We start from the raw sequence: 17,454 nt of genomic DNA on the forward strand, positions 1-17,454 counted from the left end.
ATACTATATTCTACAAGGTGAGAGGCAGGAACACGATCCCTTTTTACGCCTACTTAAGAGGCTTTTCCCCAATGCCTTAGAGAAAAATCCTAAAGAAAAGTACAAGGAATCAATGGCTAGACAGTCAAATAGGTCATTTGTTTTTAGTAGTTACTGGGTGGGAGAGCATTTCAGGCTTTGAGCAGTATCCTTTGAACAGATTCCATTATTCACACTAGAAGGAGCATCACCCATTCAGTGCAGCTTTCCAAGCAAAAGATCTTTCCTGAATATTTTGTGTTATGCTACATATGCCTGCTTGCATTAAAATGAGCCTTCAGCAGTACAAGACTCTCTTATTTCTCCTTCTTTAATTATCCTGATGTTTGGAATATCCAAATCAACAAAGAGATCAACAATGATAAAAGAATTCTGTGCACAACCCAGCAACGAAGAGCCTGTAATGGCCTCATAACATACATCATTTTGTGTAGTTGGCTCTCTTACTGCTGCCTTCAATTTGCCAAGTTGGAAGCATTCAATCAAAAAGGGTTAGTAGCCCCTGTGTGTCTCTCCAAGAAAGAGATATGACTCATTCTCCCATCATGCAGATTTTTATGTCATTATGTCAGTTCCCTAACAAATGCCCTGAGTGTAGTTTTATGGAGGGTAGCACTGCACAATTTTTGAAGAGCAGTTAATTAAATTCAACCTTCATAGCTGTTACAAGATTTGTATTGTCAGGTGAAACATAATGATGAGTGAAATATAAAACTCCCTCAGAGTGAATCAAAAGGAGTTTTCATCAACAAAAACCTCAAGGGGGAAGTGCCAGCATCTCCAATTGACTCCCCATTCATGACACAAAGGACTCTCTTCCCCCAATACAAAACTAGCTACCAGAGTGAAGGATGAAAAATGAATTTGGCAAGACAAAAATTAGATTAATCATATCATGGCACAAATTGTTTCTGAATGTCTGACTCACTGATAAAACTCAAGCTGTAAGCCAGGTAAGTAACCTTCCTCCCCAGGCCCTCATGATCAGACACTCAGCAGGAAGGATGTTTTTCCTCTTTCCATAGGCCAGCCTATGGCTTCAGAGGGGCTGGACAGTTATCAGCTTCTTCCCAAAGTACCTGTTACCTTGTGACAAATGATTGGTTTTCAGAGGACTGCTAGAGAGGATGGCCTAAGGCACTAAAGACTTAACCATATTAAAAGAAATTCCATTTTATTTAAGTTAATTAAAAGTGAGAATGCATGATGTAAAAGTATTCCTCATTGTGACTAGCACATAGTTGTTGCTCAATCAATCATATTCTTCCTTCAAAGAAATCTGGCAAACAAAATCATTGCCTGATAGAGGCTCCGAAGGGGCCTGTTTTAATGAATAAATAATCACACCATTCATTTAACAAATATTTACTGAGTACCAACGACTATGTATCAGGCTCAAAGTTAATATGCAAACATGAAATAATATGAGGGAACTCATATTTAAATTGCTAATATGTAAAGAAGTGCTTTTGAAAACCTTACAGCCACTTGCAGATCAGGTAATGATTATCCTTACAATCTACCAACAGTGCAAAGATTAGCCTTAGCGTGGTCTACTGAAATATGTCACAATTCTAAATCATTGAAAATTGTCCACTGGTTCAGTAAGCATGTATTGAACCCTGCTTTATCCCAGGCTCTGGATTCGTTGCCAAAAACACAGAAAAAGAATGCCTTTCCATCTTTAGATGCTCCCAGTCTAGCAGGGGAGGCGGAAATACATAGATGATTTAAATGTTATGGTGAAGTTCCACATGGAGTGCTATGGGAACCCAGAGGAGAAGCACCTAATATAGCCTGAGGTGCAGGGTGGAGAGGATTGGGCAACTGTCACTGACATTCATATCCTTAAAAATAGACTTCTCTCGGAGTGGTAGTCCAATTCGACTTGTGCTCACCAAAAGTTCTGATCAGTCTAGGCTGTTGTCCAGTTTGCAGATCATGCTCAGATAGGCTGAATCTTTAGAAATATACAATTCTTAATGAGACTGGAAGCCTTTGCTATTTTCAGCAATGAAGGATTTCCTTAATATGTTCCTCTGCCAGTGTCTCTACCCTACCTATCTCCTCTCCCAGAGTTCAATGCTCAGAGTGTAAAGAACACTTCATGCATCACAGACCCATCCCTCATGCATACATCAGACCCATCCCTCAACAAAGAATCTTTTCTTTAGCCGGAAGCATGATGTCACCTTCCCTGCAAGCCTAAGCTGACAGTAGAGCTTAGGTTTGTTGGGTCAGTAGGACAATCGTCTTGTCTTCAGGAAGTCACATGGGGGCATTTCTCCTTCAACAGATATTCCATGGTCTCCTATAGGTGGTGAACAAGGCCCCTCCCTTTAAAAGGATGCCCACTACTATTTGCCATCAATTTTCTCTTCTGCCGCACAAGCCTATTACCACTTCTGACCTGCTTAACAAACAGCTTGTCATTTTTCTATAAGTGATGAAAAAGTATTCCATCCTTTCATCGTGGGAGGATAAGACAGATTCTTTTTCTCTGAAGCAAATTCCTTGACCCATACTCACCAGATGAGTAATTCAAGTGGGTAACAATAATGCCATATTTAGAGAAGGTCTTTCATCCAGTGCCCTTGAACTGTCAAAAATAGGTAAGGAAATCTCTGCACCCATTAGAGGCAACCTCTTATTAGTTCATAATATGGGACCCAGACCAAGGAAAAATCATGCTATCCACGCCTCTGTATTTGGCATCCCAACCAGACATTCAGGCTATTCCAGCACCTCTGTTTTCTGTAGCATTCAGTACCCCTGACTCCCTAAACTTAACAAATTTCATCAGTCTACAGATTATCCCTCCATGACCTAGCTCTCCATACCTGTCTGTAGCTAGGAATAGGTTAAATAAGAGGAAAAACTCAGTCCTGTTACTATGGTAGTTGGTAAATGTGCAAAGCCCTCAAGAATTAGAAACAAAACTCATTTTGATTAATAATAATTATTATTATTAATAGAGCTAACATGTATTGCAATGCTCAGCACATGCCAGACACTGATCTAAACATGACATATGGATAGCTCATTTAATCCTCCCAACAACTCAGTGGGATAGGTAGGCTTTCCCATTTTACAGATTAGTACACTGAAGTTCAAAAGCATTAAGGAACATCCCCAAGGTCATACAGTTAGTAAGTGATGAAGTTATGGTATGGATCCAGGAGCTTCAGAGCCCTGTGACTGAAATCAGCTTATGTTTGGACACTGAGAATACTAAGATAAGACAGTCACAGTCCCCAAGGAACTCACAGTCCAGAGGAACACATTATCCTAGTTAAGAATACTCTTTGGGATACTCTTTTCAGAAAAGACTGATGGCAGACATTTCAAGTCCTTGAAAAAGTAGTAGCAGAGCCCTTACTGTATCATATAAGAAACTGCTTGTCAAAAGAAAAAAATCAGTATCATATATGAACACATATATGTGGAATCAAGAAAAATGATTTGGATGATCTTATTTGTGAAGCAGAAATAAAGACACAGATGTAGAGAACAAATATATGGAGACCAAGGGGGAAAGGGGTGATGGTGGGGTGAATTAGGAGATTGGCATTGACATATATATACTATTGATACTATGTATAAAATAGATACCAAATGAGAACCTACTGTATGGCACAGGGACCTCTACTCAATGATCTGTGGTGAGCTATATGGGAAGGAAATGCAGAGAGGGGATATATATAGATAACTGACTCATTTCTCTGTACAGCAGAAACTTACACAACATTGTAAGGCAACTATACTCTAATAAAAAAGAAACTGCCTGTTACACCACTAAGAGCCTCATTAAAAGCCATACTTACAAAATACTGGGGAGAAAATGAAGATCTGTGCAGACCTGATCTGGTGGATATAGCTCATTGGCTCAAGATAAATGTTCTCTAATATTCCAAGATCTGTCCATAGACCTCATTGCAAAGAACTTAGAAGGCAATATTGTGGTGCTATTTAAAAATTTTACATTTTCCCCTTTCTACCAGGTGCAAGTACAAGGAATGACTGGAAACATACAATTTGACACTTATGGACGGAGGACAAATTATACCATCGATGTGTATGAAATGAAAGTCACTGGCTCTCGGAAGGTAAGTAACCCAAACAGATATCCCAGTGAAAAATCACTCAGAAAGTGATAGCCCTCGGATGCAGGAAAATACATGTTAGGAAACACACCCAGAGCAAATTCCCACACATCCTGTTTGCCTTTAAAATTCAGTGAATAGTGTAGCTACAATGCAGAGCTGTCTTGTAATCAAAGTGTTCCATCTACACATTGTAAAAGGACTATTTCCCTCTGAGGCAGGTTCTTTAAAAGCTATAGACTCAAGAGTTATTCACAGCTTCCTACAATACAGGAAGGAATTACAAATTTTTTAGCATGTTATTTAAACCAGGGCTCCCCAACCTCCAGGATCTCATGTCTGATGATCTGAGGGGGAGCTGATGTAATAATAATAGAAATAAAGTGCAGAATAAATGTAATGCACTCGAATCAACCCTAAACCATCCCCCCTCCCCCGGCTCCATGGAAAAATTGTCTTTCATGAAACCAGTCTCTGGTACCAAAAAGGTTGGGGACCGCTACCTTAAACAGAAGCTGCCAAGATACACACGATTTTAGCAAAAGAATTAGAAAGTAGGTAATCTCTCCATTTTGCCAACTCACCTACCAAAAGGACTCCGGACAAAGTACCTTTCTCTACAGCTAAATTTCATAATAACCATTTTGCTTCTGTCATGCTAATCGTCACGAGGTGGGAATTTAGTAGTCACTTGATAAAACCTTAGAATATAAAATATCTTGTACCACTTCTACAGGATACTCCACCGGTGGTTTCCCACCCCACCCCATCCCCCACACTCCAGATTCCCTACAGTCCTAAGCAAAGGATTCTTCTGCTATCTGAGTTTAAAGAATCAAAAAGCCTGATCATTCTACAGTAGGCTAACTCCTTTTACCAAATATCAGTAAAAGCAAAGCAGGGATGGGAGCCCCAGGGTGAAGGAGCTAGCAGCACTCTGGTGTGTGTCAGTGTTGTGGTCCTGGTGGGGGTGGCAAGACAAAGGGACAGAGGACCTCAATCCTTGGAAGGCTCGAGCAACTAAAAAACTTTCATTCCACAAGAGCACTTGAATTTCAGGCAGCACTTTTTGAGTGAAAAATAGGCACCCAGGTCAAATGTCTGCTCTTTCCAGGCTGGCTACTGGAATGAGTACGAAAGGTTTGTGCCTTTCTCGGATCAGCAGATCAGCAATGACAGTGCATCTGCAGAGAACCGGACCATAGTCGTCACCACTATTCTGGTAAGTATAGAGAACGAGGTGGGCTTTCTGTACAGCAAGACTTCTGTTTTCTGAAAAGCGGAATTCAGCCAGGAGGAAAGACCTCAAGTTCAAACAGTCAAAGTTTCAAACAGAAACTTTCAACATGTCAACTTAGGAACTTTTTGAAATATCTTGCCATGATGATGAAAGAATGTCAATTTTAAAAAAAGAATAGGGAATTTGCAACAGTCTTAGATGTCATTATCCTCTTAAACAAGGGCTTCCTAGGTGGCTCAGTGGTAAAGAATCTGCCTGCCAATGCAGGGCACTCGAGTTTGATTCCTGGGTTGGGAAGATCCCCTGGAGAAGGAAATGGCAACCCACTCCAGTATTCCTTCCTGGGAAATCCGATGGACAGAGGAACCTGGTGGGCTACAGTCCATAGAGTCGCAAAGAGTCAGATATGACCTAGCAACTGAACAATAATAATCCTCTTAAACACCCCATACCATGGACTGATGCTTCATCTAGACCTGAAATGGAATACTTCATTGTAGGGGAGACAAAAGGAAAGAGTAGGCCAGAGCTCTAATATTAGGCTTGTCACTAACCTGAGTCTAACGGTACAAATTGCAACTTCTCTGAGCCTCAAGTTGTATTATTTTTTAACTTGTGGAATAGGCATAATAATAGTCTCCTACTCATGTCATACGATGTTTCAAGGCAATATTCACCGTGTAAAGCTTTTCTGAAAAATCTAAAGCACTATTGAGATATGACATAATATTTTCATTTATTTTGAAATGTTTTTCTAAAAATGTTTCATTTCTGAATGAAGTCCAAACCCAGGTTAAAAATGGCTGTTCCAGTAGGTCTGAAATTGTGATTAACTGAATGGAGATTCAGCTAAAGTTTACCTTTCGTTTAAATATACAAATCAAATACTCACTTTGGGCTAGGTACTATACTAGGCCCTGAGGATATAAAAATGAATAAGCTACAGACCCTGACCTCACAAAGATCACAGTGCTTCCCTAGGGCTTGCCAGGGCTGGCTGCAGTTCTGACATGGTAAATCCCAAGAAATCAAAGGCAGTTCACCTTCATGTAACTGTGGGAAATACCTCTGTCCAATTTGACTAAATCAAAGACTCTCTAAGTGGAAACTGATTTTTCTCTCAAACCCTCAAAAAGGACTTAAATCCTTCTCTACTTCTTTAAATCATTGATTAAGGACTCCAAGGAATATGTGCCCCCATGAACAGTCAATCGAGGCTCTTCTGCTTACTAAGCAAACATTTTTAAAAGCTCTCTTAACACGCCAAACCTCAATAACCACAGGGAAACAAGACTTCATTATTACATTTATTATCTCTTAGAAAAATGTATAGGAGTAACCCATTGATCTTTCTTCTGGTCCCAAAGGAATCACCATATGTAATGTATAAGAAGAACCATGAGCAACTGGAAGGAAATGAGCGATATGAAGGCTATTGTGTAGATTTAGCCTATGAAATAGCCAAACATGTAAGGATCAAATACAAATTATCCATTGTTGGTGACGGGAAATACGGTGCAAGGGATCCGGAGACTAAGATATGGAATGGCATGGTTGGGGAACTCGTCTATGGGGTAAGTTTTTTCCACTTTGGTTTCATTTACTTCTATGCCTTCCAACTAACCAAGATAGATGAAATTTAATTTTTAAGTACAATGCTTATCCAATTGTATCATCTTCATATGGCCTGTACACAAAACATTTCATTCTACAGTTGAATTCTGTAAAGGTAGCTTGTCAATAGCATCCTTTGGGCGACAGGTTTATTTTACTAAAAGGAAAGAGGAACTGGGGAACTTTATTTCACAATATTAAGTACAGCCTTCCCTCTACTGAAAATCTGTTCCTTGTGTGTTTCCTGTATTAGGCAGCAGACTCACCACCCACTTAGTTGCCTAAACAAGCAGATCATCTTTCCTCATTACTCCCCTCATATCCAGTCAGTCACCATGTCCTTTCTTTTCTACTCTTCTGGCTCTCAAATCCAGATACACTTCCCAGTCCCATCATCATCATCTTAGTAATGGTTCTTACGATTTGACAGTCTTTACTTGGCTTGCCTGCCTCTGCTCTTACCCTGCCCAATCAAATCTGCATTATTGTGACTTCTCACTTTAGAAATCAGGAGAAAATTCAAATTCCTTAGCATGGCAAAGAAGGCACTTTGTCTTCTGGCCCCCACCTACCTCTCTGGCTTCATCTGGTCCTCTTCCTCCTTCACACTCAGCTATAGAAAACTATGCATTGTTCCCTGAAGGCAGGCCTGGGAGTACCTTCACCTCTCTTCAGCTGGCTACTGCCACCTCCAGTTCTTCAGAATTCAGAGATGTCAACTCTTTCAGGAAGCCTTCCCTAATCCCACTTACCCATCTGCAGTATAGTTAGCTGCCCCTGCTTTTTGCTTCTTTATAGTACTGGGCTTCCCAGGTGACGCTAGTGGTTTTACCAGCCTGCTAATGCAGGAGACAGTAGAGACGGGAGTTTGAGTCCTGGGTTGGGAAGATCCCCTGGAGGAGGGCACGGCAACCCACTCCAGTATTCTTGCCTGGAGAATCCCATAGATGGAGGAGCCTGGCAGGCTATACAGTCCATACGGTCGCAAAGAGTCAGACACGGCCGAAGCAACTTAGAACACATAGAACTTTTGAATCTGTATTATGAGTTCAGCTGTCCCAACTAGATTATGAACTCCTTGAAGACAGAAGCCGTATCTGGTTCATTTCAATATCCCATGGCCTGACACATAATGGAAATCCAATGAATATGTTATGAATGAATTCATGAATGAACAAAATGGCTCTGGCAAGGGCTTGCCCATGGGTGAAGTACAGAAGAATTATACTGTTAGGGCTTTTTAAAGGAGGTGCAGTAGTATTTTCAGAGTTTCTCAGGGGCTTAACTTGAAAAGGTCTCTGATTGGGAATGACAGATCTTGGGCCACGCAGTGAGGCATATGGAAACAAGTGAAACTGGGCATAAGAACCACCCACTGGATGACCTAGTCACTAGAAAACTAAGCCAAGAGCTGCCAGAGGTTTAGTTCTAATAGACAATTATTACTTGCAATGGCCAGTCCCTGTCTAGACAACAGGTTAGGGGAAGCAGAGGAATTTAGGGGGTAGACATTTGAGAAGAATCTGGCAAGAAGCAAATGTCCAAGTGAGCTATTGAACTGAGGTTTAGGATAAGGACTCCAGCACTAGAGACAGAAATCAGCAACAGTAATAAGGTGTAGCTCTCCAATTGGAAGATAGTGCTGGGGTCACTAAATAAGTTTTTGGAACTGGTCCTCAGGAACAAGCACAAAGGCGGAAGCTCATTTCTAAAAATAAGGGCCTGAAAAGGGAATTAAGGCGTAAAATGAGATTGGACCTCAAGCAACAAAACTAGGGCACCATCCTCCAGTCAGACTAGCTGCAAGGCAATTTGAACCTTAGCCCCCCCGCCCCCCACCCAAGCTGGGAGGACTGGCGCCAATTGTCTCTGGTCTTGGATCCAGGCTGGTCCTGGGAACTGGGGCAGGGCCGAACTGCAGATAAGATGCAAGTGAATCCAGTTATGAGAAAGAAGAACTTCTAAGGCCTACGAGGAAGCACAGAGCACTCATTAGGCTTCCTGAAGACCCTGAGAAGGAAGCCCTGAACCATCTCTTCTTACTTTACAAGTTGGTGATCAAGTCTTCTGTTTCTCATCTGCCCTCATCTGCCCAACACTCAGGCTTCAAGAGGACCTGTCTTGCTTACACCTCTCCCCTGCTACTTAGCACATTACCTGGTACATAGAAATGCTCAGTTTTTGCTTTAATGAATCACTGCCTGGCATGTAATAATGCCCAGTCAATATTCACTAAATGGAGTCCATGGTGAGAGGTAAACCTATAACAGTTTTCTTATTATTATCAGCTACCATTTGTTGCATATTTACTGACCACCAAACATTGTGCCAAATGCTTTACAAGCATTATGTAACTTAACCCTCAAAATATTATTGACATCATTCTACAGATGAAACAAATTGAAGCCAAGACCAAACAGCTTGTACTGACACAGTGATTTGAACCAAGTTCTCTGACTATGAAGTTTGTGTTAAGCATCACCCTCTACTGCCTAACAGTCAACATGTTGCAGACTCATCCCATCCTAAAACATAGTTGAAAGGTATTGCAAAGGCCCTTGGTTCCTTAGCCAGTCTCAGTGGGGAGAGTGTTTGGCCACAGAAGCCTGGCAAGGAATTTAGAGTCTGTTTCTACTAGGGCAGAGTAACTGGCATGGACTCTACCAGCCCATCAGGGCTCCATTGCCAGAGCTCTCTACTGTCTCAATAGAAAGCCTGTCCAGCACTGTAAATAGCTCAGTGCCCTCCTGGCATTGTCCAGGACGTTTAACACAGCGATGTGGAGCAGAGCTGATTTCCTGACATTGTTCAAAGACCAGTTTTTTCCGTGCATTTTGGTTTCTCCTCAGACATGTACTCTCTACTGCACCCATTTAATCTCCACATTCTCTTCCTCTTTCCAATTTGTGTATGTGTGAGTGAGGAAGCTTGAGAATTAGTGAGTCCCTTATTGGTTTAGTAATTCAGGAACCAGCTCTCGACTGCTGACTAGGTAAAAATTCTCCTGGAAGAGCCTACCCTTTTTTTTTTTTTTTTTTTTTCATCTAGTGCTCTCTACTCAAGATAAAAGCAAGAGCCAGGGAAGGCTCTTAAGAAATGTCTTCCTCCATCCCCTAACCTAGAACAAGTGTCTGGTGCTTCCTGGGATTATAACACAAGGTGATTCCCAGGAACTGACTGCACACCAACCTGTATATGAGTGGACTGCCAAGTTCCACTTTCCTCGAAGGCGTGTGGCTGTGAAAAATGGATGTAGTTCTCGTGCGTAGAGTGAGAGCTGTCAGTGAGAGAGGGTGACCTAAGCTGAGTATGTCTTCCCCTTCATTTAGAAGTTTTCATCTTTCAGCCTTGAGAAGTTTACAACTTCTTGATCAATGATATAAATGGAGAAAAGTGAAAACACGCACTCATTTCTGGCAGGCCTTGTCTCTTACAGTTTGTAAGTTGCTTAAGAAAAAGAATGACAGAAACATACACACCCCTCCTCAACGACTTCTCTAAGTGCTTAATAAGCAAAAGGATGGAGGACATGGAAGTATTCCTTGAAATAACACAAAACTACACAGATAGACACCGCTTTATCTTTAGGGCATTTTCTCTTAGACTTTTAGTATGTACAAACAGATCAGAGTAGGAAAAAAATGAAGAAAGGCGAAATGAAAAAAAGCTTTGTAAAGGAGATTTCAGTATCTGCCACGAAGCCTCAAGAAAGAGTCAAAATGAATTAAACTTGTTAAAGAAGAAAGAGGCCAATCAGCCTCTTTTCGATGAGTCTTAAATGGTTTTTTTCCCACTCTAAAGAAAATCAAGTCAAGGTTGATGTTTGGGCCACTTGTATCGCTAAGAAAGCTATTTTTGAAACAAGCGTCAGTAGGACACAATGTGCCCCCATTATATAAGCTCTTCAGAACATTATGGACTTGAAACTCTCCTCCTGCTTTTAGAAGTTTTGATTTTGAGCTGGATGTCTGTAACATCGCCACATGGCAATTGTCCCCAGCTCAATTGTGGCCTATAGACTGCAAGTTTGCAGGGCTCCCAAATATCATGTGTTGCTAGCAGGGCTCTTAGATATCCTTTAGCCTACTCTCTCATTCATTTTACACAGAAATGTGAACACCAGCCAGGACTGAACATTAGAACTGCCCATTGGATAAACCAGGAAACCAAGGCCTGATATAGGACAGGAATTAAAGGAATAGTAGGGATTGTGATAAGGTCACAAAACCACACAGCATGGCAGAGCTTAGACTATAACTCAGCTTTCATGACTTGTGGTCCAGTGCTCTGTCCACTGAGTCATATTGGCTCAGTTTACTAAGGGCGTCTGCTTACAGCAAGATAATCCTACCTGCCTTCAAGGGGCTTACAATCTAGTTGGATTATGAGCTTTTCCATCTGAGATACTCATCCTGTTTATCTGTAGCCACCAAGATAATGTAATACACACCTCTACTTATCACTTGAAATATTTGAAAACCCAGGTAGGCAGCTGAGGGTTTCTGCCCTTTGAGAGGAGACATGCTTTAATACAAAAAGAGAGTCAGGACAAGGGCTGGAAGGAAACTGAGGTCCTAACTGACAAAATGACACATCCCAATGGGCAGCTGCCATTTTCCTTATGTTCTCAGCACTTAAAAACTAAGGAAAGGAAAGGCCAGACAAAATATTGCTCATATTGGCACCTCTGGTTTACAAGACAGCAGAGAGAGCTTGGGGATGGAGATGGAGTGGAGGACAGGTTATTCCAGGTCACTTCCCCCTGAATATCATCAGACTCCTTCACCCTCCCAGGACGAATGGCAATTTTATAGATGCTGTTCACACTGACATTTCTCTCCCTAGGAGAAATTATCTCTGAGGTTGTCACTATCCTAAGATAGATTCATTTTCCATTAAGAAAGACAGAAAGTCGATCTGTCCTTCCAGCTAAAAGGCAGAGAAGCAAGGGTGAAGTAACAGATGCCAAATATTCTCTTCTATTCTTCAGGTGATTACACCAGGCTTTGGCAGGAGGGCTGATGGTTTGATCAAAGCACCCCTCTCCTTCAAATGAGGCCTGTGAACTCGAGGAAGGAGCACTAATGATACATGGAAGTCTGCCATTCTGCGCAGGCAGGGTGGGGAAATATTTCCAACCAAATTTAGTCTCACGTGGCCTTTACCCAGCTCCAGGGATACTCCTTTATCTTCACTTTGCTTTTAACCCTCTGAGCTCCCCAAGGGCGAGGAGCCCTAACCAAGAGATCCAGACTGGGACATCTGTTCTGGATAAAGAAATGAGGAGATCCTGTTGTGACCCTGCTTGTTGCTGCAGAGATTTAAATAGACCTCATCCTTTTCTCCAGATCCCAACAACTGCAGACAGTAAATATCCCATAGAGTACAGTCAATAAAGCCGTTTCAGTCCTGGCCCCCAACAGGCAGCAATTATATTCCTATTGTCTAGCTTGATTCTGTCCCCCTCCTTTCTCTGACACATTTAAACTTTCCAAACAACCTGTCTGCCAAAGGCTACTAGAACCTTATGGCTGATACAGGGATGAGGGGCCAGGTCACGTCTGCCTCTTCTCTCAGTGATGTTTAATATCTTATACACTACACGCCAATGCATTGCCTACCCTCCACCTCTCATCTCACTCCCCTCCTTGCTTTCAGTAAATGCTTTAAAAGCTGACAAGCTCCTGCTTATGCGTAGTCTCCAGGTGTGTCACAAGTTTTGTATCAGATCTTCGGATGATTAAGCTATAACATAAGCCTTTCAGCTCAAAAAAAAAAAAAATGTTTTAAATGACATTTAAACCAAGTGTCATTTCTGTCTTCAACCTGTCAGACTCTTAAATGCATCACCTGCCATATGCATATGAGTTTGTTGGGTTTTAAGTTTTATGAAATTTATAACTTTGGCAACCCACCTATGAAAAGGATTATAAATCCCCTCAAGCTAAATCCCCTCCAATAATGCAGTTGCTCTGGGTTTGCCACTGGTGAGTTAAAAAAAAAAAAAAATCAAACCTAATTTGGTGTGTTTACTGAGCCCACACAGCTACTCTTAAGCCGCTTGATTAAAATCCTTTAAGTAGCCAAGACGCAAGCAAACTCTCACTCTGAGCCCTTTCCATTGGCTGGTTTTTGTCCATCAGCCAGAACTCTCTCGCACCACCTGCTTACCCACCTAGGTTTCTGAAAATGGCCTGCTGACTGCCGTTACTAGCACAGGCAGAGGTTTGAGGACAAAAGGATGCTGGACTGACTCAGGACACCCCAAGTGAGGTATTGGAGTGGCCAAAAAGTCTGTACTTTCGTAAGTTCTTACGGGAAACCTGAACTTTTTTGGCCAACTCAATACTTCACTACTGCATCCAAATTTCAAGGGCTCCCTAGTCCCATGGAGAATTCTTAACACTCTCCCAGTCACAGCTGGCTTTCCTAAGGAACAGAGACCAGGAAAGGAATGCTATTCAGAGAGTTGCCTTTTTCACTCTTTCATTCATGATAGCCTCCTAAATCTTTAAGTTGCCTTGAAAATGGCCTTGCCACTCATGTGCATGTCTCAGGAGAGCTGAATGGGTCTTTTCTGACACTAGTTGGTTACCTGCTTCTCCCCATTTCCTGTAATCAGCATGTTGATTGCTCCATAGTCATGCCAAGCAGGCCTGGAGCTCTGAAACAAGCAGCCATCACAAGAGTCTCTTCATATGGAGTAAGGGAGACAGGGGTCAAGGGCTTCTGCAGGGCTGGCCATGAGTTGATGTGATGGTCCTGCTGCTGAGTTGTTCTCACCAAGCATACAAGACATGGGAGGGTTTGCTGGGTCTCCCGCCAAGTAGGTTGTCCTGAGGCTTGATCAGCAGCTCCCTTCTCCTCTACTGGTTAAGCTTTCTTCCACATACTTTGCTTGCCCTTTGTCTATTACTATTTCTGCCTGTACAGGTCTTTTCCTTTAATATTTATTTACTTTTTTGGCTGTGTTGGGTCTTAGTTGTGGCATGCAGTATCTTCACTGTGGTGCATGGGCTTCTCTCCAGAGCATGTGGCCTCAGTAGTCACATCACATGGGCTTAGCTTCCCCTTCACGTGTGAGATCTTACTTCCCCGACCAGAAATCAAACCCACGTCCCCTGCATTAGAAGGCCGATTCTTAACCACTGGACCACTAGGGGAGTCCCTGTATAGGTCTTTTTTAAGGTTCAGCATGGTTAATCCTCATTTTGAAACCACGTCATCCACATCAGTGAGACTTAACTGAGCACAGATTTAATACTGTTCTTTGTTGAAGAAGCATCCTCAAAAAGCAAACAAACAAACTCTGTTACCTCTGAAAAGGCTCCTTAGAAAGAAACAATTCAGTAAAGGTAGAAAAGCCAGGCTGAAGAAAAAAGGCAAGTGCCTGAGGGATGCAGTTTCTTCCTGTGGTCTCATGTGACTTCAAAAGTGTGTGTGTGTTTCCTCAGTCATGTCTGACTCTTTGAGACCACATGGACTATAGTGAGCCAGGCTCCTCTCTCTGTCCATGAGATTTCCCAGGCAAGAATACTGGAGTGGGTTGCCATATCTTTCTCCAGGGGATCTTCCCCACCAAGGGATCGAACCCACGTCAACTTCAAAAGTACTTCAAACTAAAAATGACTTTCTTTGGGAATCTGTTCTCTCTGCTGCACATTCCTGGGAGCCAGACAAGAAGCCCCACTTTCTCTAGCCTCATCTTGTTGGCATTTAGCTGTGCTTATCATCTAGTGGGTGTTTCAGTTACTGAGTTCGGTTTTTTTCTCTTAAAGGGTGACAAGATTCTCAAAATCCTTTCTTGACCTGCTTGAAAAACAACGCAATTCCCCTAATTTCAATCCAGAGTGATTTTCTCACAAAAATGTCCCTTAGTTCTTCCTTCCAAAACAAACAAACAAAAAAAAAGGCCATTTCTCTTAGAACTACCCAGGATTTTGACTTTAAAGATCAAAAACTAGTTAAATGAAGTAATTAAATCAAATGAGACCAAATAGGATATGATACTAGTGGGGCATTTGCATGTTCTTAGCAGGAGGTAGAAATACATTGGCAGGAATAGAAGGTGGTTTTAGCTGTAAATTCTCTTGGCATGAGAAAGCTCTTTTCAGGCCAAAAATTCCCACTAGCTTTCTGGCCAATACTATCCTCTTCAGTTGCTTTTGTTTCTATGACTGGTTTGGCCCCAGGCAGAAAGAGTGAAATAGATAAAAATCTGTGTTTGGCTCTCCTCCAGTTAGAAATATGGAACTGGTGATTCAGGAATTAGCTGCAATGAGGGACGAGTTGAAGCCATGGGCAATTATACTGAAGGAAGAAAGGGAAGAACAGAACGTTAAAAGAGTCTTGCTTATTCCACAAACCTTCATTAATTATCTCCCAAACCAGGGCCTATGATAGACTCTGGGGGTACAAAGGTACACCTTGACTGATAGCAGAACTAGGAAGAAAAGACAGAAAATGAATTTTCAGAAAGGTAGGAGGAGAACTCATAGTCTTCAGTATCAAAGTCAAGAGGGTCAACAGGGCCGAAGGCCAGTGGTGTCATATGAATCGTTTGCAGAAAGGTCTTTGAGTTTGATTATCAAGTATATAGTTCAAGAAGCAGTTTCACTAAATTGGAGGGCTGGGGGGCAGTAGAAGTTCAAGCACAGGTGTTTAATACGGGAAACTGGGTTAAAATCAAGAGATAGTAAAGGTGACTTTTTCAAGAAGTTTGGTGGCAGGAGGGAGTGATGTCGTATGGTTAAAAGGGAAATAGGATCAAAATAAGTGGGTTTTGTTTCCTTTTTTTTTTTTTTTTTTTTGGTCATTAAACAGAATTACCTGAGTATGAGGTAATTGTTAAGTGAATAGGATCTGTCAATGGTTTTCAAATTACAGCAAGCATTAGGATCACCTGGAAGGCCACCTGAAGCCCCACCCAGGTCTCTTGTGTCATAAACATGGGGTGGGGCCTGAGAATTGTATATCTACCAAGTTCCCAGGTAACTCAGATGCACCTAGTCAGGGAATCAAACATTGAAAACCACTGGAACAGATTGAGAAGGAAAAAATAGTAAAAGAATAAACAGAGCTGAGTTTTAAGAGAGAGAAAAGTATGAGATGCAAGGAAGAAGTTGATTAAATCTTAGAAAGAAAGTTTATTTCTTGTGTGATGGGGATGACAGAAGGGATGGAAAAAGATACAACAATAGGTCGAGGAGGAGAAGAAAGACACTGAGGTGATAGAACTTGTATCTGATGGCTTCCATCTTCTTTGTAAAGGAAAAGGCAAGATCATCTACAGAGGGGGCAGGACTGGTAAGGATTAGGGACTGGGAAATGTGTGGAAGAAGCATCATTCACAGACTTAAAGAAGAATCACCATTACAGTGATAGATGATGGATTTAAGTTTAGAAATGTTGAGTTTGAGGTGGTACTCAGCCGTCAAGATTAGTTTGGTCAGCAGGCTATTGGCTTTAGTAAATGCATACATTCTGCAGCAGGTTTTGTCTGTCTTGCTTACTGCTTCACCCCTAGCACGAGGAATAGTGCTTGGTACAGAATAGGCACTCAGATGCACTGGAATGAACCCGAGAGTCATTGGCTGAGGTTGATTATTGTATGTAAGTTAACATATAATACAAATCTGCAAGTATCTCTGGAATTAGAATATTGTGATGGTTAAAAGAGTGAGTTGTGGCATCTGAAGACCAGAGTTCAATCCCAGCTTCTGAGTGCCTCACTTCCTCCTTCTCTAACATGGGAAGGATCTTGTACCAACCTCAAGGCTGCTACGAGAATTAAATATGCATAAGGGGCTTAGCACAGCGCCTCACATAGAGTAAACACTGAACCCATGTTAGCTGGCTGTTTATTACTGACTTTCCCCTTCAATTAATTAAGAAGAGTTTCTTAATCAGTTTGAGTCACCATGTGTACATCACAGCAGTAAGACATCATTTTTTAAAAGACACACCCTGTCTCAGATTTCATCCTTCATCCCCTAAAGGTAGGGATATTAAGGCATAACTATTTAACATAGAAAAAATTATCATCAAAATTGGTATTTTCACTTTATACCTGATATACCAGTCAACGCCTTTTCTTAGTTAGAAGCATTTTTATACCTATGCATTTTAAGGCCTGGCTCCAGACTAAAATGGAGAAGGCAGTGGCACCCCACTCCAGTACTCTTGCCTGGAAAATCCCATGGATGGAGGAGCCTGGTAGGCTGCAGTCCATGGGGTCGCTAGGAGTCAGACACGATTGAGCGACTTCACTTTCACCTTTCACTCTCATGAATTGGAGAAGGAAATGGCAACCCACTCCAGTGTTCTTTCCTGGAAAATCCCAGGGACGGGGGAGCCTGGTGGGCTGCCATCTATGGGGTCGCATAGAGTCGGACACGACAGAAGCGACTTAGCAGCAGCAGCCAGACTAAAACCTACTACTGACGTAAAGGAAGTATG

At 41.9% G+C, this 17,454-nt stretch overlaps 1 protein-coding gene and 1 long non-coding RNA gene across 8 annotated transcripts in view; one reads left to right on the forward strand and one right to left on the reverse strand.

The window, feature by feature from the left end:
* Positions 1-17,454, forward strand: part of GRIA3 (glutamate ionotropic receptor AMPA type subunit 3) — a 309,119-nt gene that overhangs the window by 210,676 nt on the left and 80,989 nt on the right. For all 6 annotated transcript variants that reach the window (XM_006064985.4, XM_006064986.4, XM_025277145.3 and 3 more), the window contains 3 exons: positions 4,041-4,145; positions 5,257-5,364; positions 6,750-6,956. In XM_006064985.4, the coding sequence (XP_006065047.1) occupies positions 4,041-4,145; positions 5,257-5,364; positions 6,750-6,956 (420 nt within the window). The remainder of the gene's footprint in view (positions 1-4,040; positions 4,146-5,256; positions 5,365-6,749; positions 6,957-17,454) is intronic.
* The window catches only part of LOC123331754, a 210,135-nt gene that overhangs the window by 31,113 nt on the left and 161,568 nt on the right, over positions 1-17,454 (reverse strand). The window lies entirely within an intron of this gene.

The sequence above is a fragment of the Bubalus bubalis genome, chromosome X (assembly GCF_019923935.1).
Source record: "Bubalus bubalis isolate 160015118507 breed Murrah chromosome X, NDDB_SH_1, whole genome shotgun sequence".
Lineage (NCBI taxonomy): Eukaryota > Metazoa > Chordata > Mammalia > Artiodactyla > Bovidae > Bubalus > Bubalus bubalis.